This window comes from Phytophthora sojae (assembly GCF_000149755.1).
Source record: "Phytophthora sojae unplaced genomic scaffold PHYSOscaffold_6, whole genome shotgun sequence".
Lineage (NCBI taxonomy): Eukaryota > Oomycota > Peronosporomycetes > Peronosporales > Peronosporaceae > Phytophthora > Phytophthora sojae.
The window spans coordinates 973,279-993,363 of record NW_009258120.1 but is presented as its reverse complement, the minus strand read 5'-3'; the positions used below and the strand labels follow the sequence as shown (position 1 = coordinate 993,363).

Genomic DNA, 20,085 nt, shown 5'->3' with positions numbered 1-20,085 from the left:
TAGACAAGTGCAGCCTACACCTACCAAGACCGTCGTCTCATAGCGCTGGTTTCTCCGGCTAAATGGTAGTTGCTAAGGACTTCCCGGTCAAACCCAATCCGTCAAGCATACAGTAATAGCCAACATAGCTGTTCAAGCCCTATCCACACCATATATTACGCCCTACGCGGCTTAGCTTTCGCTTCTTCCCATCTAGGTTTGGCTGTGATCTCGATTTGCCGGACCGCAACCGTGATCTTCATGTCTGCTCGAACGCGCACAGGCGGTACACGTTGGAGTACGAACGCAAGCACCTTACAACTTTCTCCGCACAGTGCAACGTACCATAAGATGCCTCCAGGCGCGCTTCGCTGCCACAGTCTTCGCCGCAGCCCTCCACGCACATTCTTTGGCGTGGGCATCCACGCACAGCCCTCGCAGCGTCTTCCAGCCATCCAGTCGCTGGCTGTCGTCCACTTCCGTCCAGTGCTTGGCCGTTGGACGTGGCTACTGACTGTCCAGAGGCACAGGTTAGATGTACTCGCACCCCCAAGCCATGGCAAACACACTTACTTAGCAGGGGTAACATGGCGCTTGCTGCTACGTCTTCGGCTTGCCTTCCACGTTGGATCTTGCGAAATGAAGCATATTTCGCACGAGCTTCCGGCCGCGTTGGACAACCTTGACAATTTTACAGTACGAATATCTTACCCCAAGTAGAAATTTTGCGGTAAGCTACTCAGTAGAGGAAATGTATCGTAAATTGCAAGGTTGCTCAAGCAACTTTAACAAAAATATAAGATTGCTCGAGCAACCTTCTGGGATTTTTTATGTTCCTATTAAGGTTGCGTTAATCACTTCGGGTACGAATACGTCATAGCCGGCTCATACCGATCGAACCGGTTTAGACGGTAGGTGTATACATGTATACGGCGGAAAATCATGCGTGCTCCCCTGTATACAAGCGGTAGGACGGGATTATTCCCGATAGCAGTTGCATACGAAGCGTTGTTGAAGCAGAGCAGAGCACTTCCCAATCTGCTCGCTGCTCCACGCGCTGTATTCTCTTCCTACCTCCCGCCATGGACTCCGCCAGCATCCAGCGAACCTTCCGCCGCGACGCGTGTGCCGGGCGCGTGGCGCTCGTGACGGGCGGCGGCTCCGGCATCGGCCAGGAGATCGCGCTCACGCTGGCCGAGTACGGCGCCAAGGTCGCGGTCTTCGGCCGCCGCGAGACGGCGCTGCAGCAGACCATGGAGCTCATGCGCCAGCGCGGCGTGGCCTCGGACGCGTGCATGTACGTGCAGGGCGACGTGCGCTCCGCCGAGAGCGCAGACCAGGCCGTGGCCCAAGTGGCGGCGCGCTTCGGCTCGCTCGACGTGCTCGTCAACTCGGCGGCGGGCAACTTCCTGGCGCTGGCCGACAAGCTCTCGACCAACGCCTTCCGCACGGTCATGGAGATCGACACCATCGGCACCTTCAACATGAGCCGCGCGGCCTTCGAGCCGCTCAAGCGCAGCGGCGACGGCCGCATCATCAACATCACGGCCACGCTGCAGCTGCCCGCCACGTGGTACCAGGTGCACGCGTCGGCGGCCAAGGCGGCGGTGGACAGCGTCACGCGCTCGCTGGCGCTCGAGTGGGGGCAGTTCGGCATCCGCGTGACGGGCGTCGCCCCCGGCCCCATCGCCGACACGACGGGCACGGCCAAGCTCGGCGGAGACGTGGACCCCGAGGAGCGGAAGAAGTACATGGCCAGCACCATCCCCGTGGGGCGCGTCGGCGCCAAGACGGACATCGCGGCCGCGGTGCTCTACTTGGTGTCGCCCGTGGGCAACTTCGTCTCGGGCGACGTCCTGATCGTGGACGGAGGCCACTACCTCTACAAGAAGCCCGTCATGCCGCGCGAAACGCTGGAGGGCTGGTCCAAGAAGATGGAGAAGAAGTCGCGCGTCGTGGCCGACTCCAAGTTGTAAGTCGAGGACCGCGTGAGCATGTAGTGTCAAGCTACTTGTCATCAGTCCATTACTAAGTTGTCTAACTGTGACCCCCCCTCCACTTAATTGATATGGACCGACCTGCCTCACGTTTATTACTCGACCAAGTGGGACTTCCTCGAGCCTTGGCGGGCTGTCTTACGCGATAGCTCGAAACAAGACAATGCTCTAAAAGTGTCCTTTGCCTATCCAGATATAATCCGACACCTGCGAGGCAGCTAAAAGTCCGCCTACGGCTTCCAGTAGACGAGTGGGGGCAGCGAGATGCAACAAGACTTCAACGACTTCGAGAGGCCATGGAACTGTTCACACTGCTTTCGTTTGTGGACAATCAATCATTCACCGAGCTGCTGCAGTCCTGGACGGGGATCAAGATTGCACAGAATGGTGAGCTCCTCGTTTACTTCCCCGAATGGAAATTCCGGCCTGAGGGGACTTTGTCGCATAGCGTTGGCGAAATATACGCGACTGAAGTGACGCGTGTGTGTGTGGGGGGGGGGGTCCTCGGCTTCCCGAATGATCCATGGGAGTACTCGCCTAAGTTTCGAGCAGCAGCTCAGCCATTAGAAGCGATGGGAGTGGAGGATTCTAGCAAAGCATTTGTTCACGGTGGGTCTTCGATTGGCTGGTTGTGCAGCCTTCAAGGTTCACGCCTGGACGGAGAATAGGAACCTTTCAAAGCGGCTAACACCTCGACCTCAGTTCACGTTCAACTTCGAAAAACTGCTCGATGTCACCGTTCCTCCGATTGTGCAGATGTGTGCTACTCGCGGTTCCACTGGGATCACCAGGTATAACAAGTGGGCCGTGCATCGCGGTGCTTGCAGCGATATACAACTGCAATCACCCCGTCATCTCCGAATTGGCGATTGCATTGGCTAGGACCGACAGAGCGTATTTATCGCTGGATTTGAACGTTGTTTCGACGAATTCGAGGCAAATTATGCTAAACGCTGGGAATTTGTTAAGCACTTTGGTGTGTGGAGCCTCTTCGAGGCGGCTTGTGACCGGAAAAATGTAGAACGCTTCTTCGTATCCCGGTGACATCTAGGAAAATGACATTACGGTCCTCGAACGTATGCACTGGGGTGTTTGCTGCGATCTGCTCGGCAGTTGCGGAGTTGTCGGCTAATACACATTTGCCCTCGTTTGACATTGAGTTAGAGGGCTCTGGACGATGGCCTTGGCTCATTTACGCGCTCTGTTGCGGGACATCAGATGTGCGTGTACTTACCAGCAATCGAGATTTATTTGCGTGGTGCACTGACGAGGTCCGACATTTTGCCGATTTCCGCCGTACTCCAGTCCAACTACCCCCGACCAATGTTGAGATCGAAGGGGCAAGGCTCCCATGCGTATGGATATGTCGATGTTTGAGAAGAAACCGAGCTGTATCCGACCGAGATAGATGGTGATAATGGTGCTCGCTTTGTTGCATCGTGTACATCTCGCTGCCGGGCTCTTTATGACCCAACCGATAGTGTGTCGTCGGTGAATGTTGTCGTCCCTGGATACGGTATTTGCAAAGCGAAACTTGGAGAAGGACTCAAATTCATCCCCGCTTATGACCAACCGGTCTTCCGAGAGAAGAAACGAGTGTGCGGATCGCTGGTAATAAACGCTGGCACGTTCGAGACCCCTGCTGTGTTGATGGAGTTACTGACGCTAGTTACCCGCGGTCTTCGTTCGTTATCACTGTATGGTGGTGTGGAGAACGGCGTCGCGGCTGGGATTTACATCGACCTGTGCGCACTGTCTTCTGCGTGTCCAGAGCTCCAGGAGTTGTTCATAACAAAATTTGGCGTGGTGGTGTCTGCCCATGACGAGTCCCTACGTCGCTGGCCCATCAAGAAAAATAGATTTACTCCAACATGCGGGTACCTTGTCGGACTTGACAGGATGTTTGAGGAACCCCACGTTGCGAATGGCTCGAGAACTGGTCAAACTTGAAGTGACATCGTATAGGTGCGTATTTGATGAGGAGGAACTGAGGGTCCTCATTGCTTTCAACGGTGCGTTCCTGCCTGTGATCAAGGAAAAGCTTCCCAAGAGTTCAAAGGCTGCGATGATCAGTGTGCGTGCAATGCCACGAAGCCGATCAACCGCCTGGATGCCTACATCCTGAGCCTCACCTTCGTTTTCGCTTCAACTCCGCAACAACGGTCGGTCACGTGTCGATGTCGAGCATTTAGAAGTTGAGCCGTTCCTGATATCGACACCTCAACTCCACCAGTCGACACGATATTCGCCCAAAGAGGACCGGCATATCGAGAGTTTGATCTCACCACAAGGCGGACATCGGAACGAAGAGGCTTAGAGTAGAATCTACACTCTGCACGTCGCTCACAGAGATTATTGTTGATATTTCTAATGAATAGCGAAGGTTACTCTCTTAAGTACACATACATGTAGATAACCCTCGATAAGGCGCCGGGGGTTCGACTTCGACGCTCCGTTGGAGCTCTTCAGTACCGCCGTTGTACAACGCGCAACTCGAAGAGACCGCTTCCAACCGTGACACTGCCCGCTGCAGTCGACATTGACTCCCAGAGCCCGGTGCGTCGGACGGAGGCTATGCCTGGACGATTCCTGAGGTTGCGCCGAGGGTCGACTTTGACGTTCCCTCGCCGCTCTTGAGCCAGCACGTGCCGCGCTTGTAGTCGGTCCACGTGAAGGCATTGCAGCCGTTCACCTGGGCGCAGATGGAGCAGCACCCGTTGGCGGAGGAGCTGGGGACGCGGCCAACCTCAGCGCCGCTGAACTCGACGTCGTGCTGCAAGCTCGAGTAGCAGGTCGCCACCTCCGAGATGACCGCCCCCGACACCGCGGCGGCACCGAGTAAACCCACGTAGATGAACAGGAACTTGGCGCCCTGCATTGTGTCAACACGAGTAAATTGGGGAATGGACGCGCTGTGCCAGACGCATGCTACGTTCCCATGTGGTGCTCCGTCACAATTTGCACAAGAAAGCCAGATTTGGCTTTAGTACTTCACTTATCCCCTTTACGAACCGCTGCATTAGTTTTAATTAAGTACTTGCCATGCTATTGCAACTACGCTCTCCTGTGCGGTATGCCCGGAGCTCCACCATCTTTCGATTATATGATACTGTACCCGTGATGGCGAGTCCGTGCCGAAGACTGAGTGTAACCAGCACACCAAAGTCACTTCACGATGTGGACGAGAATATGCGGAGCCTCATCTTCAGACTGCGGAACAGCGATGCGAACAAGTCAGCCACCGTAGTATAAAATACGCTTAGTAAATATTTCAAAGTACCCTCTTCATTCGGCGAAATTTAACCAAAACCCAACCACTTTTTCATGAAGAGCGTAATTTGTTTTTCTCTATCCAGTTTAGTACGGTATTGTGGGATACATGTATTGTGCCTTTCGGTCATTTTGCCGAGTCCTACGTAGGACTTTGGAGGTCAGTTAATCTGAGGTTGGCGGTCTCTAAATCTGAGATGGAAATCTCGGACGAGTCCGATGAGCGGTCTCCCGGAGTCTCTCCGTTCAATGGACTCCGGTTGGAGTCCAAGCCAACCAAGCTTTGTTTAGGGAAGCAAGCAATGCCGGAACCCGCGAAGGCGAAGGGCGAAGACTGGAGTGTTTAACGTATCGACTGCATCGTGTTTCCCTAAGTTTATTCTGCGTTTGACATACGTCGTATTAGAGTCAGCTCGTATGAAAGTCCTGCCACAAGACTTGGCAGGAGTCCTTCGTAAGACCTCAAACCCCGAATGCCGTGAAAATGGGCGACATTCGGGCTTTCGGCTGTTTGAAGGACCTGCGCAAGTGCTTCCATCGGACTAGCAATTCTTGGTCCTAATTCCCTACGAGGGACCTGCTAATCTGCTCCGATAACCTAGCCCCATCTTAGTAGGTAGCTGTTTTACACGTCCGATTCGCCAAAACAACTGAAAAGCACAATAATACAAGTTGTACGTTACATTGACAATACGAGAGAGGGAAGTTGGCTTTCTAAACTGTATCACCCTTGACTTGGCCAAAGGCTTCGCTACTGCAAGAGCTGACTGGACAGGTTTCACCCATTGAATTCCAAAGAAAGAGTCCAAGAGAAGACCTCGATTGCTGTCACTTGGCTGAAGATTGACAAGACGAACGGATGCTCTTTTGCCCATGATGGACTTCAAGTTTGCGGTTCGTAGGCTAGTACGAGCGAAGATGCACGGTAGTCGAAGCTCCGAAAGCGTATCTACTGTAGATACGAATCAGATTTCGGGCTACGCCTATTACAAGTGAGTTTTGTGGTGTCGGGAAAGTTGAGTGAAGCTCACGGCAAGACCCGCGGCGTTCGGCGTCAACTCAACTGGCGGATCGAGGCACATCGCCATTCGTTCGATGGTGTTCGACGACCGCGGATTGGCCAGTCTGGACAGATGACGATGACTCGTCGACACTCAAGCTCAAGCCGTGGTGTGTCCACACAACACCGGAACTTCAAGGACGACCCGAACCTACGGCGAACTTTGGCCTGGGTTCCGCACCTGAGGCGACTCTTCGAGTCATCGGGAGGCCGTCCGAGCCTTCAAGAGAGTTCTGAAGAGTCGGGTGGTTACCGGGAAGATCCACAACGGACACGTCTAGACTAGATATTTGTATTGAACCATAGGAAAGAGAAGATGGAACAGATAAGCCCTTTGGGCAACAAGAACAGAACAGCTTTTCCTCCCAACCACTCAAGGAAGATGTCAGGGCTATCGGTGAGTTCCCGTAGCAATTGGATAAACCTGTTGGTAGGATTGTGACTGTCGGTGGACGCGCCTGCTAGTATCGTAGCGTGCGTTTACCCGTGGTCAGGCCAAGAGTAGTGAAGAAGTGGCCGTGTATACGAAGGGCGAGTCATCGCCGTGTAGTGGAGGAGCGAGAGCGCACTCCATTTATCCTTCCCGCCGGAGTATAGCTCCGGCACCCTCGTATCAAGCCGTGACTGGCTGGGATCCTTCCTTCCTGAGGGCCTGCGAGGTTTATATTGTGTGTGAGAGCGTGCCAGCCTTTGCTCGTGGCTGGTGACGCTGGGTTTTCGTCAGTTGACTAAGCGGAAACACGGTGCACAGAGGAAACGTCAACCCGGTGCAAGGGAAAGTTCCTGGGCCTTCAGGTTCTAACCCTAACAAGCCCATTGAGTCATCGGGACTTGGTGGGTGTTGTTGGTGGGGAAAGTGTGCTATTATATAATTTAGTGCGTGTTCCTACACGACGACTGGTGCCGCGACCCGGGATTGGTGTGACCTTTTGTGTCTCGTGCTACTGCAGGTCAACTGACTTTACGAGCAACAACTGAGAAGAAGAGCAAGAACAAGAAGAAGAAGACGAAGATGGCGAAAGGATCTCAATCGACGGTACCAGTGTGCAGAAGTGCCGAATAAGAATGGATCTCCTAGAAAGGCGGCAGGACCGATCGACTGGAAGTATGGGGGATCAGCGATCGAGAGACAGGCAGCGAGGATCTATGGATCAGAGGGAGTTCTTCGGGAGATCTCAAGTGGCCCGATGACGCCAGCGCGTAAGGCAAGGACATGTGGCAAGCCGGACTATGGATGATCGTGCTCGAGCCGCGGCGTGATTCGGGGGTGACCAAAGCCCGGATCGACGACAGGTCTCGCAGATCTAGGATGGCCGAGGACAGAAGATGATGGATCGGCGGCGTACGGCAACCGGCACGAGTCTTCGATCGGAAGTTGATCGCCGATCGCCGATCGGGGGTTGATCACAGATCATAAGTCGATCGTGGCTTGATCGGGGATCGTGGATCGACCACGATGGGATGCACATGGAGGACGAAGTCGGGACAAGAATCCAGTGGTTGTTGAGCTGTAGGATGGTAGATAAGATGGTAGCGGTAGAGAGACACCAGCTAAACATAAATCAGAAGAGAATTTGCACCAAAGAGCACAAGTCCCCCAAGTCGTCAAGTCCCAGGAACTACATTGGCCTCGGCAAGCATCGACACTTTGGACAGTGAGCTAGTGGTACGGTTAAGACTGGATTAATACATTGGCCAGCTTGACCTACTCTAGCGATCTATTTCTTGTGTGCGAACCCCGATCGACCGGATACTGCTTGGCCGGCGATCGTTTCTCCTCTCGATCAACCTCGATCCCGCTATAGGAAGCGGCAAGCAACCCAGGAAAGGAAGGAACACACCCGGAAAGGCAACTACAGGCCTTGGATCGACTCCAGGCCGACCGATCGCAGCGAACAACCCTCGATCGGAACGTATACTCGGACGCAGAGCGAAGATTCCCGCGCTGCTCCACAAACTATCCCCGCGTCACGTCAAGACACTCGATCTTCACCAAGTGCTGCATCTTCGGAGCCCCGAGAGAGTGGATCCAGCCCGCCGACGGGTACACAAGGTGAGAACAAGTTCAGCCGATCACGGCTCGTTGGGGGACCCCCTCCGTTAGTCGGTGTCTGGGCGCTGGTGGGAAGCTCGATCAAGCCTTAACCAGATTTTGGCCGATCCAGCTACCCCACAATGGTGCGCGTGTCCGGATCTCTGGGGGACTCCGGATTCACCATGAGTCCGTAGAAGATGCGCAAGTGAAGAAAGAACCAGGGGAAGAGGCGTCGTCGGATATCGGATCGACGAAGACGCTGCTGAACAAAACGAGATCCGCGGATCGATAGAGTGCTCGGAGGACTTCTGTCGACGGAATCGAGGGCGATTTGGAGACAGATCTAGAAGACAAACCTCAACATCCTCCCCAGATCCCTTCGGGGACCCCGGTGGATCCTGGTGCGAACCGAGATTCACTAACAAAACAAACTAAGGCGGGATCGGACCGATACGCTTTCGCTGACTCGCCGATCAGGCTCGATCCGGGCTACCTGAACGCGATCGCGGACAAGACCCAGATCGTGAGGAAGAAGCTGAGAGCGCCAGGCTTGGACGACGAAGATCCCAGACCGTCAGCGCTCGACTGGTCTGAGGCTGACCTGGATCGTCAGTATTACTTGAAGGAACTGCGAGACTTCTTGCGTCAAGATCCTGTCATGGTGATCGTGCGGCCAGAGCAGATCGACGTCCCGAAGGGCCCGATTTCGGCCCCCCGAGTGACGGATAACAAGCTGATGGCGGTGAAGAACCTGCTCGGGCTGTTGAAGGAAGCCGGCTTCGTGGCTGGCGCCTTTGAAGCGAACGATCTTTTCGATCAAGATCTCGATGTGATCCAGACAGCGATCCAGACATTGGTCGACAAGTTGAGACCTTTGGTCGACATGATCGCGGACAGTCCGGACCCGAATGTACCAGATCCAGTGTCGCCGGCTCCAGTGTCATCGCCTCGAGTGGAGTCCACTGGGTACCGATCGTCGTCACCTTATGTCTCCGCAGCGGAACATGTATCGGATACGTCGTCTGAACCCCAGCGGATGTCCCTCGGCCCTTCAGGATCTGCGATGTTGGACGCGCGATCACGGAGTCAACGTCAGGAACGCATGCGGTCAGGACCTCGGAAGCAGAAACCCAAGTCGACCGATCGGACCACCAGTGCCACCGGATCAGATGAGTCGAATGGCAGATTGGAGTCTTACTTTCAGGCTGCGATGACTCGATTTCTGAAGGAACAACAGGCCACGGTGGTAACACCTACTCCAGTGGTCGACGACAACGTTGGATCGCGGGACGTGGAGACGGAATCAGCCGGATCACCGGATCAAGATCTCTCCCAGTGGGAATACGATCCGGACGATATTGATCTACCGAGTTCGGCCCCTGCTGCGGTGGCCACCGCTGCCTCGGGATCCACTGGGTCCTCCTTGATCCAGCGCGTGCGAATCTCCGCGATGTCCGATCTCAAGGAGTTCAGTGGCAAGGATCAGGACGAAGATCCGCCCGATCGTGGATCAGCAAGGTGAAATCGGCGTTCCTGCGAGATCAAGCTACGGACGAAGAGAAGTGCTTGACCTTCGCTGATCTACTGACGGGCCCGGCGAAGAACTGGTACCGCCAGCTGGGCCGATCGACGCGGAACAAGTGGAGCGATCTACTCCGGAATTTCCAGATCCAGTATTGTGGCCTGGGAGTATCGGTCGCTTGGCAGTATTATCATTCTCGCAAGAGATCGGATGAATCGCCGTTGGAGTACCTCTATCGACTGAATGTGGCGGCTCTACGTGCAAGATTGAAGATCAAGGACGGGGATTCCAAGGCCCGCCGAGAACATGTCAAACACTTTATCGAGACGCTGGGCGATCCGGAACTGGCCGATCAGCTCACCCTACTCCGGCTTGCGGACGCGGAAGATCTGGAGGAAGTCCTGCGCGCTCGAGAGCGCGCGAAGAGTAGACAGAAGCGACCCGCCTTTGGATCGAAGTATCGTCAGAAAGTTCCGACCTCAGCACCAGCTGTTGCAACCAAGCGGGCAGTGCGTGCGGTTCAGATCGCGAGCCAGGAGTCTGGATCGGACACAGGATCGGAAGGGTCGGACTCGGAGGGTGATCTACGTCGCGTTTACCTAGCGTCGGCCGATGACAAGTCTCGCAACGCGGGGGGCGACTCGACGAAGCCGGATCGAGGCAACCAAGCGCAGATCAACCATGACTCACCTCGATCGGATCCACGATCGCGATCTTCACCTGGCGGATCGGAGCGATCAAACCGCTGCTCACACTGTGGATCGCGGAAATACACCGATCTCGATTGTTGGAGACGTTTGACGTGCGAGAAGTGTGGCAAGAGAGGTCATCCGGCGGATCGCTGCCTGTTTGTGTGCCGTGGATGTGGTGAACTACACGAGATGGGCAAGTGTCCGATGGAGGAATTCTACAACCAGATCCGTCAATGGTTCAACCCGGTGAAGCACGCTGGCATGTTGCCCGCGATCGCCGAGAAGAAGTTAAACTAGGACGCTCGCCGGGTTGGAATCCGGTACGAGCCGAGCGTTCTAGGTACTGCATCTATGCATTCGTAAACAAGAACACGGTAGATCGAGTAAGTGGACGGACTGATCTACGCGGTAATACATGTGATCTGCATGCGAAATTTGCCGCCAAGGACTTAAGTCTCGAAGTGCCCTTGGATCTCCAGTTTGGAGAAACGCGGGGCTATTGGAAGCAACGCAGACCGGAGGAATGGTTCAAGCCAGCTGGTGGAGAAGTGACGACCGAGATCCCGGAGCATGATCGCGATCGAAGTCGGCCTCGCGTCAGCGAACACCGCAGATCTGGCGATGTGGTGCCCGATCTCCTCCCTGGGGAGTCCAGAGGGTACTGGAAACATCATTCGCCAGGTAAGTGGTTCCGTCAGGCCAAGATCACTGGCAAGATCAACAATGAGAAGTCGATCTTACTCTTAGACACCGGCGCCGATGTGTCCATCGTGGACACCGCCTTTGCTCGTAAGGTGGGGTGCTATGTCGACACGAGTCCGAGCCAGGAATGTGTGGGGATTGGCGAAAGCGTGTACATGACGGAAGGAAGGACCAGGATCAAGGTTACGCTGGCGGGATCGCTGGTGTATTTCTTCGATATCTGGGTTGGCGATCTATCAGGACAAGAGGCGATCCTGGGTATGGACTTCATGGTTCCGGCGGGGATTCGCCTCGATCTTGCGGACGGCTCTATCTGTCTCCCCGACGAAGTCAAGATCCAGCTTAGCGGACGGCGTCAGCTGTACAACGACAATGTCCGACACGTGTGTGTGGATCAGGGAATGCAGATCGCGATCGGGGATTCGATCGAGCTTCCGCTACGAATGAAGGTGACGGATCGAGAAAAGCTGTGGGTCACCCGTGGAGATCGCTGGGTGCCGACCGTGGTCCGATGACCCGGCAGGATCCGATATCTCCAGGTTACCAACATCAGCGACAAAGACCTCGTCTTGCATCGGAATGAACGGATCGCGATGTGGCTGGCTGGAGATCGGATACCCGGATCCCAGGATATGTGTCGATCGGATCTCGTCGATACATGGAATGGCAGAATCTAGCCTTTCAAGCCACGACAGATGACCGGCCGACGAACCAGGAGGCATCAACGGGACCTCCAGTACCTGCCGTCGAGCGACCGATTTATCCAACGCCCCGAGCCATTCTCCAGAGACGCAAGGTATCCCCGATCATCGATCAATCGACGGGTCCACCCGATCCACCAAGCGAACCGGAGGCAATGAGCCCTGATCCGGGGGTGGCCGTCGTTGATACTCCTAGATCAGGGGGCAGACCGTTGCAGGACGGTGATCGCGTGACAGAGGAGTCGGGGTCGTCACCTTCAACTGTCCTCGTCGGAGATCCACCAGACCCACGGTCGGATCCTGTTGAGTCGGTGTGTGAACCTTCCGGATCGGAGGAGGAATGCCCTCCAAAGCGGAAACAGGTGGGGCTGGACTCCCAGCCTTCGCCGATCACGGATCAAGCGTTTGCACCGATAGATGACGCGAAGCCGCAAGATGATCGTGCTGGCGATCCAGAGGGGAATCCAGATCATGTGGATTCCGGTGGTAAAGCAGCTGAGAAAGGCGAAATCGTGTCCCCTCACTTGCCATCGGCGGATCAGGTCGACGGTTGTGCCGTCGAACCAGATCTTGGGGGCGGGAGTACCGGGCATCAGGGTAATCTGTACGGCTTAATAAGGTGTTCGAGAACCAATGGTTCCATGCCCACAAGCTTTAGGCCACAACTTACTAACTTCAATTTAAAAAAGTTCAACAGCTATACCCGTCACACTTTCGAGACGTTTCTGTCACTAAAACAAGGCTCCCTTCAAATCAAAAATCATCCAATAGGAGCCAGTTGAAGCCAGCCGAAATTTCACCCAATCGTGGCTCGCGCAGTGGCCTCACAATCATTCTCGCTTCATTTACGAGCACGTCGAGCACAGGTCAAGTCAAGTCTCCACCATGTACGACTTCTGCCTCACGATCCCGGTACGTCCGCGCGCTCTGCGTAGTCTCATTTTCTCCGCCTTCCCTTCCTCTATCCGTCCATGCGCTTTGCATCTCTGTCTGCGCTCTAACTCGCTCGCTATGACTCGTTATGTGCGTGTTCCGGTGGTGTGGACACGCAGTACGGCATGTTGCTGGGCCTCGGCGGCGTCGTGGGCTTCGTGAGCTCCGGCAGCACCACGTCACTGGTGGCCGGCGGCCTGTCGGGCGCCTTCCTCAGCTTCGTGGGCTACTGCAGCTACAACGAGTACACGCAGAGCCCTGTGACGTCCAAGCTCTGGCCCGCCGTGTCGCTGGCCGTGTCGGCGCCGCTCACGGTCGTCATGGGCAACCGCTTCAACACGACGGGCGCCTTCTTCCCGGCGGGTCTCGTGGCCGCCTACAGCGCCGGCATGTCGCTCTTCTACGTGTGGCTGCTGACCAAGAGCACCAAGCCGCAGTACAAGAAGAAGGCATAAGAGAGACACAGAAGATGTAAGTGGGTGGTGGGTGCATGCAAGGCTGCGCAAACTGTGCGTGTGCTACCAGTCGAAATACAGTCAACTGCTGATTCTAGGAAGAGGGTTGGGCTGTTGCTATTGAGGTTTAGGATGAGCTGGACTATTGTGATGTGCTGGTTGCTATGGTGATGTTGCTAGGGAGCCTACGCTGCACTCGTGTCTTGAATGTGTGCTACCTAGGGGTATGTTCTACATGTACTGGGTGGATAACGTCTTAGTAGAGCATGACGTTGCGTGACAAGGGAAGCTGTCGCGGCCGTCTTGCGATGGCGATGGCGGTGGTGCCGGGCATGGAGTCGCTGGAGCTGCCTTCGTCGCTGGAGCTCGCGCCAGTCTTGGCAGCCTTGTACTGCTGCGCGAAGGATACGATGTCGCGGATGGCATTCGCGAGCCACTCGCAGTGCAGTGCACTGGCAACTTGCAGATCTAGCGAACGCGACGGTGTCACGAGCGACAGACACGACTCCGGGTCGACAGCAACAGCAGCAGCAGCCTTCTTGTTTCCGCGACCGAATGTTCCTGCGTTTCCACTGCTCAGTCTCGACGCGTCGGGCGCTTCGATGACTTCTATCTCATCGACTGCAAGGTATTCGACACTGCGCTCACCATGTTTACGTCTCCAGCGAAGCTGAAGTGGCGTGGTCGGGTCGTACAGCAGACGTGAGGCATGCGGCCGACCGCGTCGCCCGAACTTCGTCACGAGGGTGTCGTTTACGACACTTGTGGCCAGTGTCAATGTGACTGTGAGTCGCTGCTTGCGAGCAGTGAGCGCACGGTGCTGCTTGGCACGGGAACCGATTTCACGTTGCACCTGGAGACCGAGAGCATTGAGTTGTGGGTACAGCTCCTCCTTGGATACCTCTTTGGCCGTGTATCGCGACAACAGCGAGCGCAAATGAGCCTTAGCCCACGGTAGCTCGTGCATCATCGACTTTACGTAGCGCAGCTGCCTTAGCATGATGCCGTGCTGTGCTGGCCCAAGCTCCATGAAATTCGCAGCGCTCATGAACGGGACTCGAATGCACCGGTCGTTCCAATGCCACACGACGAAACGAACGGGCTTCTTGGCAATCACGAGCTCCGGGACACCATCACTGGGACGCTCACGAACGCGCAAAACCATTTGTGTTTGGGTACCAGATACTGGGGAAGCTGGAGATGCTGTTTTGGATAGAGATCGGGGTGATCCGGACGAGGTTTTCCTGGGAGCTGCTGCCACCTTCTTGATGTTGTTAAAGGCAAGGATTTGGTGTTTGGTCACCGAGAAGCTCTTACTGTTGCGGCGAGTTTGTTGCGCACTGGCGGCAATGTGGCAAGCGCTTGTTGACTTTCGTCGAGCAGCCCAGAGCTGCTTTGTTGACTTCCCACTTGGCGAGGCTGCCTTTGCCGTCTCGGAGCTTGACACAACAGGGAGTGGACCGAAACCAGCGAATGCAGTACTCTTCAGTGGGCTGCGCTTCATTGAGAACGACTTTCGTCTCAATGGTACTGTTCCAGTGATTTTTGAGTTCGGGCTGAATCGTCGAAGCAAACCGGGGCTCAAGGCCGAGCCTGGCTTGGCCTCTTCGTCTTCCAAGAGCTGCAGCAACTCCTTTTCACGAAATTGAAACTTCTGGCGCGAGCTCCTTCCTGTTACCTTGGCGACTGGTTTTCTCGGGGAAACACTAGCACTGTCCGACTTGTCGGAGTCGCTGCTGCTATAGCCTCCGTCACTCCCGCGGGGAAGGCGGGGTACCTGAACACCTTTGACGATGATGTTCGCCGTCAAGATCGGGAGAAGTACTCGTAGGCGAGAGGTGGGGGACGCTGCTGCATATTTCTTCGACTGCTTCGACGGCTTCACCGGCTCATCCAGTTCTTCAATTTCCGTGTCATCGTGGTGTGAGCTAGTATCCCGGTCATCGTCGTGCTTCAATTCGTCGTCATCACCGCTTTCGTCCTCGGCCTGGTTGGATTCGGGCTCCAGGATATCCTCCGTGATCCTGTAGCCGATATCTCCGTCATCATCGTCCAGCACGCCATCAACATCAACTGCAGCTTCTCCCATCCTGCCACACAAGTCGGTATCATCCTCAAGCTCTTGCTGATGCGTTTCCTCCTCCACAACGAGCTCGCTGTCCTCCTGTTGGTGATTGTATGGAGTGGAGCTTTCGTGCTCATCATGCTCAGGAACTTCGTGCTTCTCGCCCCTCGCTACACATTGCTGCACTAGATACACGAGTTGGTGAACCTGCGGGCTGTACATCGCAACAAGGAAGCATGTTGTGAGACTGTTGTGTTTTTCCGGTGGCGAGGCAAGTGGAGGTTTCGTACTCTTTGGGGTAATTGCGTCCGAGTTCCTGCACCTGCATCAGCATTGCAGCCCAGACATTCGCGTGCTGGTAGCAATCAGCGCTATGTGCCGTGGCCTTCCTCGCCTGTTCCAGTTTTGCGTGCATCAGCAGCTCGGTAAGCGCCTCGCGCCGTTCGTACTTGGGGCACCGCGCAAGCGCTTCTTCTACAGCATCAATGGCCTGTTGTACGACATCGATACAGTCTGACGACAAGTCCAAGACAGCGTTCGAGGAGATAATCGGCTGCTCCTGCTGGTAATTTGCCGGTTTAACTTGACGAGGGGCGCGAATTGACTCCATCTTGGGCAGCGACGATAATGCGAGCAGAGTCTCGTCGTCGCTTTCGAGTCCATCGCTGTCGTATGTCGGAACCTGAACTTTTCCCGGTGCTGGAGGCGACGTTGGCCCACTTCGGAACCCCACGCGGGATGGCGACACGTTGCAGGCACTGGGATTGTTACTCGCCATGCCGAACTAGTCTAAACGAGTGCGACGGGCGAGCAAGGCGCGAAATGAAGAATTGAAGCTACGGGGCAAGCGCTCGTTTCAAATGCGACGCTGGGCCTAGTCTAATCCGAGGTGCAAGAGAGACCCGCAGCTCGGCTGAGCTCGGCGGGTTGATGGATGGCAGCTGTATTGATGCTTTTTGCGACCCAAGAGCACATTCCCATCCAGCGTTCCAGCAGAAAGCGAGTGAAGACACACAACAGCAGCATGCGACGTACATTACCTATGTGGCTGGGTATAAATACATAGCTTCGCGTTGGCGCTGGAAACTCGGAGAGCGGAGCACCGGAGACCAGCAAACGGCAAACGGCTCCGCTGTTTTTAGCCGGCGCGAACGAGCCCATGCCAGCTACGAGAGAGATCCAGCGAGTCGCTTCGCATGATCGATCGACCACTGAAGTGCTGCACCGCAATGAACAGTTACACAAGACAAGTTGAAGTAAGTGTACCCATTTCCACCTGCCACGTGGCGGAGATCACCATGCATGGGGTGACTCAGCCACTGTAGCTCTACGCTGCCAAGCCTTCAATGCTCGGACACCCGCACAGGTTTCGAGCCAACTCGGCCTTCATTGTATTGCTTGTTTTCTATATAGTACGACGCTCCAGCAGACAAAATGCAGAGCCCACTACCTACTGTAGTGCGTCCGCCTGCCTGTCTCGCTGCCTAACAAGACCTCTGACAACCAACTGCACGACTCTATCCTAGTCATTGCAATTAGTTGGCGGGCGTCTTTTTCTTCTTGGAGCCGCGCGGCAGCTGCACGCCCAGCGCGCGGTTGAGCTTCGAGATGATCTGGCCGTTGGGGATGGCGCGGCCCGACTCGTAGTCGGCGATGACCTGCGGCTTCTCGTTGATGAGCGTGCCCAGCTGCTTCTGGTTCATCTTCTTGGCCATGCGCGCCTTCATGAGCGCCTGCGAGAGGCTGCGGTCGACGGCGTCGTGCTTGAAGTTGTCCGTGTCCTCCTCCAGCTTGCGCATGTTGACGTTCGCAGCGCTGTGCGCGCCCTTGTTGGTGCCGGCGTTGTCTGTTTAAATTAATAAAACCCGTCAGCTCTTCCAGGTACGATTACGGAATCACCCACAGAGGAGTATAAAGTGTGAGAGAGCCAAGATCCACGTACACTTGGCCTCCGTGACGACGGTGCCTGCGCGACGGGCGCTGTTGAGCGCCTGCTGCTTGGCGGCACCGCGGGGCGGCGCGCGGCTGCCCCAGCCGGCCGATTCCCAGTCCTGTCCCTGCGAGAAGCCGCTCGACTTGCTCATGGTTGCTCTGTGTGAGTCTTTAGTGGTGGGTCCTGCGCCTTGGGCTTGTAGCTGCTTGCGTGGCTCGCGGGGTTTTAGGAAGTGAGGCTCGGCGGGGGTTACGTACGCGGGGGGCGGCTTCGAGAAGGTTGGCCACATGTCGCATAAAGAGGACGGACCATAGTGAAAGCGAGTGTTAAGAGAGTGGCGTGCGCCACACCACTTTGGTGTGCGCGTCGTGTGCGTAACCGCTCGCTCATATCCGGGCGGGAGACCGAAAGCAAGTGGACTGAAGCAGCTGAAGCAGGAGCAGCCATGGTGAAGACGGCGGGCCCCGACCTCAAGCGATACATGGACAAGCGCCTGAGCCTCAAGCTCAACGGCAACCGCAAGGTGTCGGGCGTGCTGCGCGGCTTCGACCAGTTCATGAACGTCACGCTGGACGAGACGGTCGAGGAGGTCTCGGCCACCGAGTCCAACCGCATCGGCATGGTGGTAAGGAGGCCCCGTAGTTACTGGGGTAAAATGACTGTAGGTGGGTGGGTGAGTGAAGGTCGTTGCTAATCTTTCTGCTATGTTTGCTATGTTGCTGCCGGGTTGTGACCAGGTGATTCGAGGCAACAGCATTGTGCAGTTCGAGTGTCTGGAGCGGATCTAGACTGCGGGACTAACGGGAACGGGCACTTGGAGCTGACGGCCGAGACGCAGTGGGCTATGACGCTAAGTATATATCGCTGTTTGGTCTCCTGACAGCATTTTTGAGTTGCGAGTGTTGTGCGTGGGAGTTGCTGTTGAGATTGAGGAGGTGGGCGGTGGTGTCATGCTGCAAGATACAACAGCACACGCACTTAGCATTTTGCATTGCAGATTTCCTGCTGAGTTGTTACGGGCTCGTCACGCGACGCGATACAGGCGCCTGCACTACATACTGCTCTGCAGTCACCACTCCACATCGACTCGACTCCTTGACACCTCGAACGCTGGAACATGCAACCGTGTTTTTTGTTTTGCTTTTTTCCCAGTGAAGTTACAATAATCTACTTTGGAGGCTAAGCGGGCGACAGAGTCTCTAATAGCGTCCACGGCCGCCACCGCGTCCGCTGAAGCCGCCACGGCCTCCACCACGGCCGCCGAAGCCACCACGGCCGCCGCCACGTCCGCCAAACCCGCCGCGGCCTCCGCCACGTCCACCAAATCCGCCACGGCCGCCGCCGCGACCGCCACCACGTCCACCGCGAGCACCGCCACGGCCGCCGCGGCCACCGGCACCAGCAGGCTTCTTGCCGGGCTTCTCGGTGAACCGGGCGAGCGGCAGCAGCTTGTCGGGGCTGATGAAGACCTTGTCGCCAGTCTGGAAGGACGAGGCCGACACGCCCGTGTCGGGCTTCACCGTGAACATGACCTCGTTGATGGAGCCGAGGATCTCGTCCACCTTGCCGATGCGCGTCTTGTTCTCCAGGAAGGCGCCGGCGTTGAAGTACGGCACCTTGTCGTTCGTGCTCTTGTACACCATCTCGTTCTCGCACGCGTGCATGAAGGAGCCCAGCTCTGCAGCCGCAATCACAACAGCAACAACGCGTCAGTCTACAGATATCTACCTATGTGTCAATCAGTTGAGCTGCGTACGCACCGACGACGAAAGCCGGCGGGCCCTCGGGCTCGCGGAAGCCGCCGCCGCGGCCTCCGCCACGGCCGCCTCCACGTCCGCTGCGTCCTCCGCGAGCGCCTCCGCGTCCTCCCCGAAACGACATGATCTCTAGCTCTAGCTCTAGTGCTGCTGCTGCTGGGCCGACCGACCGGACTTTCAATTGACGTGCAGGAGGTGAGAGAGGCGAGGAGCTCCGTTCAGCCAACCGATGGTTGGCGTCCAATTGGTCCGATTTTCAGCGAATCAGAAGAGAGATACCGTTTTGTGATTGGATGATAATGGGATGGGAAAAACTTGAGGTTTGTATTGGACATGTTGAAGTGCAGCTGTACTTACTGTTACTCACTTATTTACTCCGACTCGTAGTCCGCTGCGGTCCAGCACTTGGCCACTCGCTGCGCTGGAGTTGAGGCGAATATGAAGCTGGAAATGCACACTGGAGGCAGTAAACGTAAGTGGCGACCACACGGCTGTAAAATCGGACGATCCATCTAACCCACTTCGGGGTCAATTTCGAAAACTATTCGACGCCATTGCTCCTCCTGTAGCGCAGACTTGTGCTACTCAGGGTTGCACTTCGCTGGTTACTACTCCATCGGAGTCACCGGGTATACCAACTGAGCTATGCAAGATCGTGGACGCAGGGATATGATATTGGGATCATCAGACCGTCCCCGAATTTACTACGGCGCTGGCTCGGACTCCAATCTCCTGGTTCACACTGAGCTTTGAGAGCGGTGCGAGGTACTGGCGAGACCGAGCGATGAATGTCGGATTCACGCTCAACTCGTTGATCTGTGGCCGCCCGCTGAGCTCCACGACCAACCCAGCGCTACGAATGGCTCGCCAACTTCTTAAACTGGAAGTAAATCCATCGTACGATGACCTTTTCTTCGCTGACGGGAAAGAGGTAATTGAGTTACAGACTCACGACGACGAGTTCTTACCGCTCATGAAGGAGAT

The 20,085-nt window shown here is 55.9% G+C and overlaps 7 protein-coding genes across 7 annotated transcripts; 3 read left to right on the top strand and 4 right to left on the bottom strand.

The window, feature by feature from the left end:
- Positions 1-1,023: 1,023 nt before the first annotated feature.
- PHYSODRAFT_286541 (hypothetical protein) lies at positions 1,024-2,070 on the top strand. Its single transcript, XM_009532218.1, has one exon. It carries the CDS (start codon positions 1,062-1,064, stop codon positions 1,953-1,955), a length of 894 nt encoding a protein of 297 aa, XP_009530513.1. The 5' UTR covers positions 1,024-1,061; the 3' UTR covers positions 1,956-2,070.
- Positions 2,071-4,557: 2,487 nt separating this feature from the next.
- Positions 4,558-4,803, bottom strand: PHYSODRAFT_387192 (hypothetical protein; the record flags this gene model as incomplete). Its single annotated transcript, XM_009532217.1, has 1 exon — positions 4,558-4,803. A coding segment is annotated over one exon (246 nt), but the record flags the coding sequence as incomplete, so codon positions are not given.
- An 8,213-nt stretch (positions 4,804-13,016) lies between these two features.
- On the top strand, positions 13,017-13,346 carry PHYSODRAFT_302839 (hypothetical protein; the record flags this gene model as incomplete). Its single annotated transcript, XM_009532216.1, has 1 exon — positions 13,017-13,346. The coding sequence occupies one exon, from the start codon at positions 13,017-13,019 to the stop codon at positions 13,344-13,346; it is 330 nt and encodes a 109-aa protein (XP_009530511.1).
- Positions 13,347-13,602: 256 nt separating this feature from the next.
- On the bottom strand, positions 13,603-16,189 carry PHYSODRAFT_513215 (hypothetical protein; the record flags this gene model as incomplete). The annotated part of the gene is made up of 3 exons (XM_009532215.1): positions 13,603-14,686; positions 14,792-15,625; positions 15,702-16,189. 3 exons carry the CDS (start codon positions 16,187-16,189, stop codon positions 13,603-13,605), a joined length of 2,406 nt encoding a protein of 801 aa, XP_009530510.1.
- Positions 16,190-16,775: 586 nt separating this feature from the next.
- PHYSODRAFT_354933 (hypothetical protein) lies at positions 16,776-17,556 on the bottom strand. Its single transcript, XM_009532214.1, has 2 exons — positions 17,354-17,556; positions 16,776-17,257 (listed from the first exon to the last, which is right to left on the bottom strand). The coding sequence occupies exons 1-2, from the start codon at positions 17,493-17,495 to the stop codon at positions 16,947-16,949; spliced, it is 453 nt and encodes a 150-aa protein (XP_009530509.1). The 5' UTR covers positions 17,496-17,556; the 3' UTR covers positions 16,776-16,946.
- Positions 17,557-17,825: 269 nt separating this feature from the next.
- On the top strand, positions 17,826-18,132 carry PHYSODRAFT_514215 (hypothetical protein; the record flags this gene model as incomplete). The annotated part of the gene is made up of 2 exons (XM_009532213.1): positions 17,826-17,969; positions 18,082-18,132. 2 exons carry the CDS (start codon positions 17,826-17,828, stop codon positions 18,130-18,132), a joined length of 195 nt encoding a protein of 64 aa, XP_009530508.1.
- A 411-nt stretch (positions 18,133-18,543) lies between these two features.
- PHYSODRAFT_302836 (hypothetical protein) lies at positions 18,544-19,225 on the bottom strand (the record flags this gene model as incomplete). Its single annotated transcript, XM_009532212.1, has 2 exons — positions 18,544-19,022; positions 19,105-19,225. The coding sequence occupies 2 exons, from the start codon at positions 19,223-19,225 to the stop codon at positions 18,544-18,546; spliced, it is 600 nt and encodes a 199-aa protein (XP_009530507.1).
- Between the last annotated feature and the right edge of the window lie 860 nt (positions 19,226-20,085).

Bases quoted from the DNA above. Each gene is read 5' to 3' on its own strand.
- PHYSODRAFT_286541 (XM_009532218.1), top strand. From the start codon at position 1,062: ATGGACTCCGCCAGCATCCAGCGAACCTTCCGCCGCGACGCGTGTGCC.
- PHYSODRAFT_354933 (XM_009532214.1), bottom strand. From the start codon at position 17,495: ATGAGCAAGTCGAGCGGCTTCTCGCAGGGACAGGACTGGGAATCGGCC. The intron at 17,258-17,353 runs GTACGTGGATCT...TAATTTAAACAG, and splicing joins CGTCGTCACGGAGGCCAAGT to ACAACGCCGGCACCAACAAG.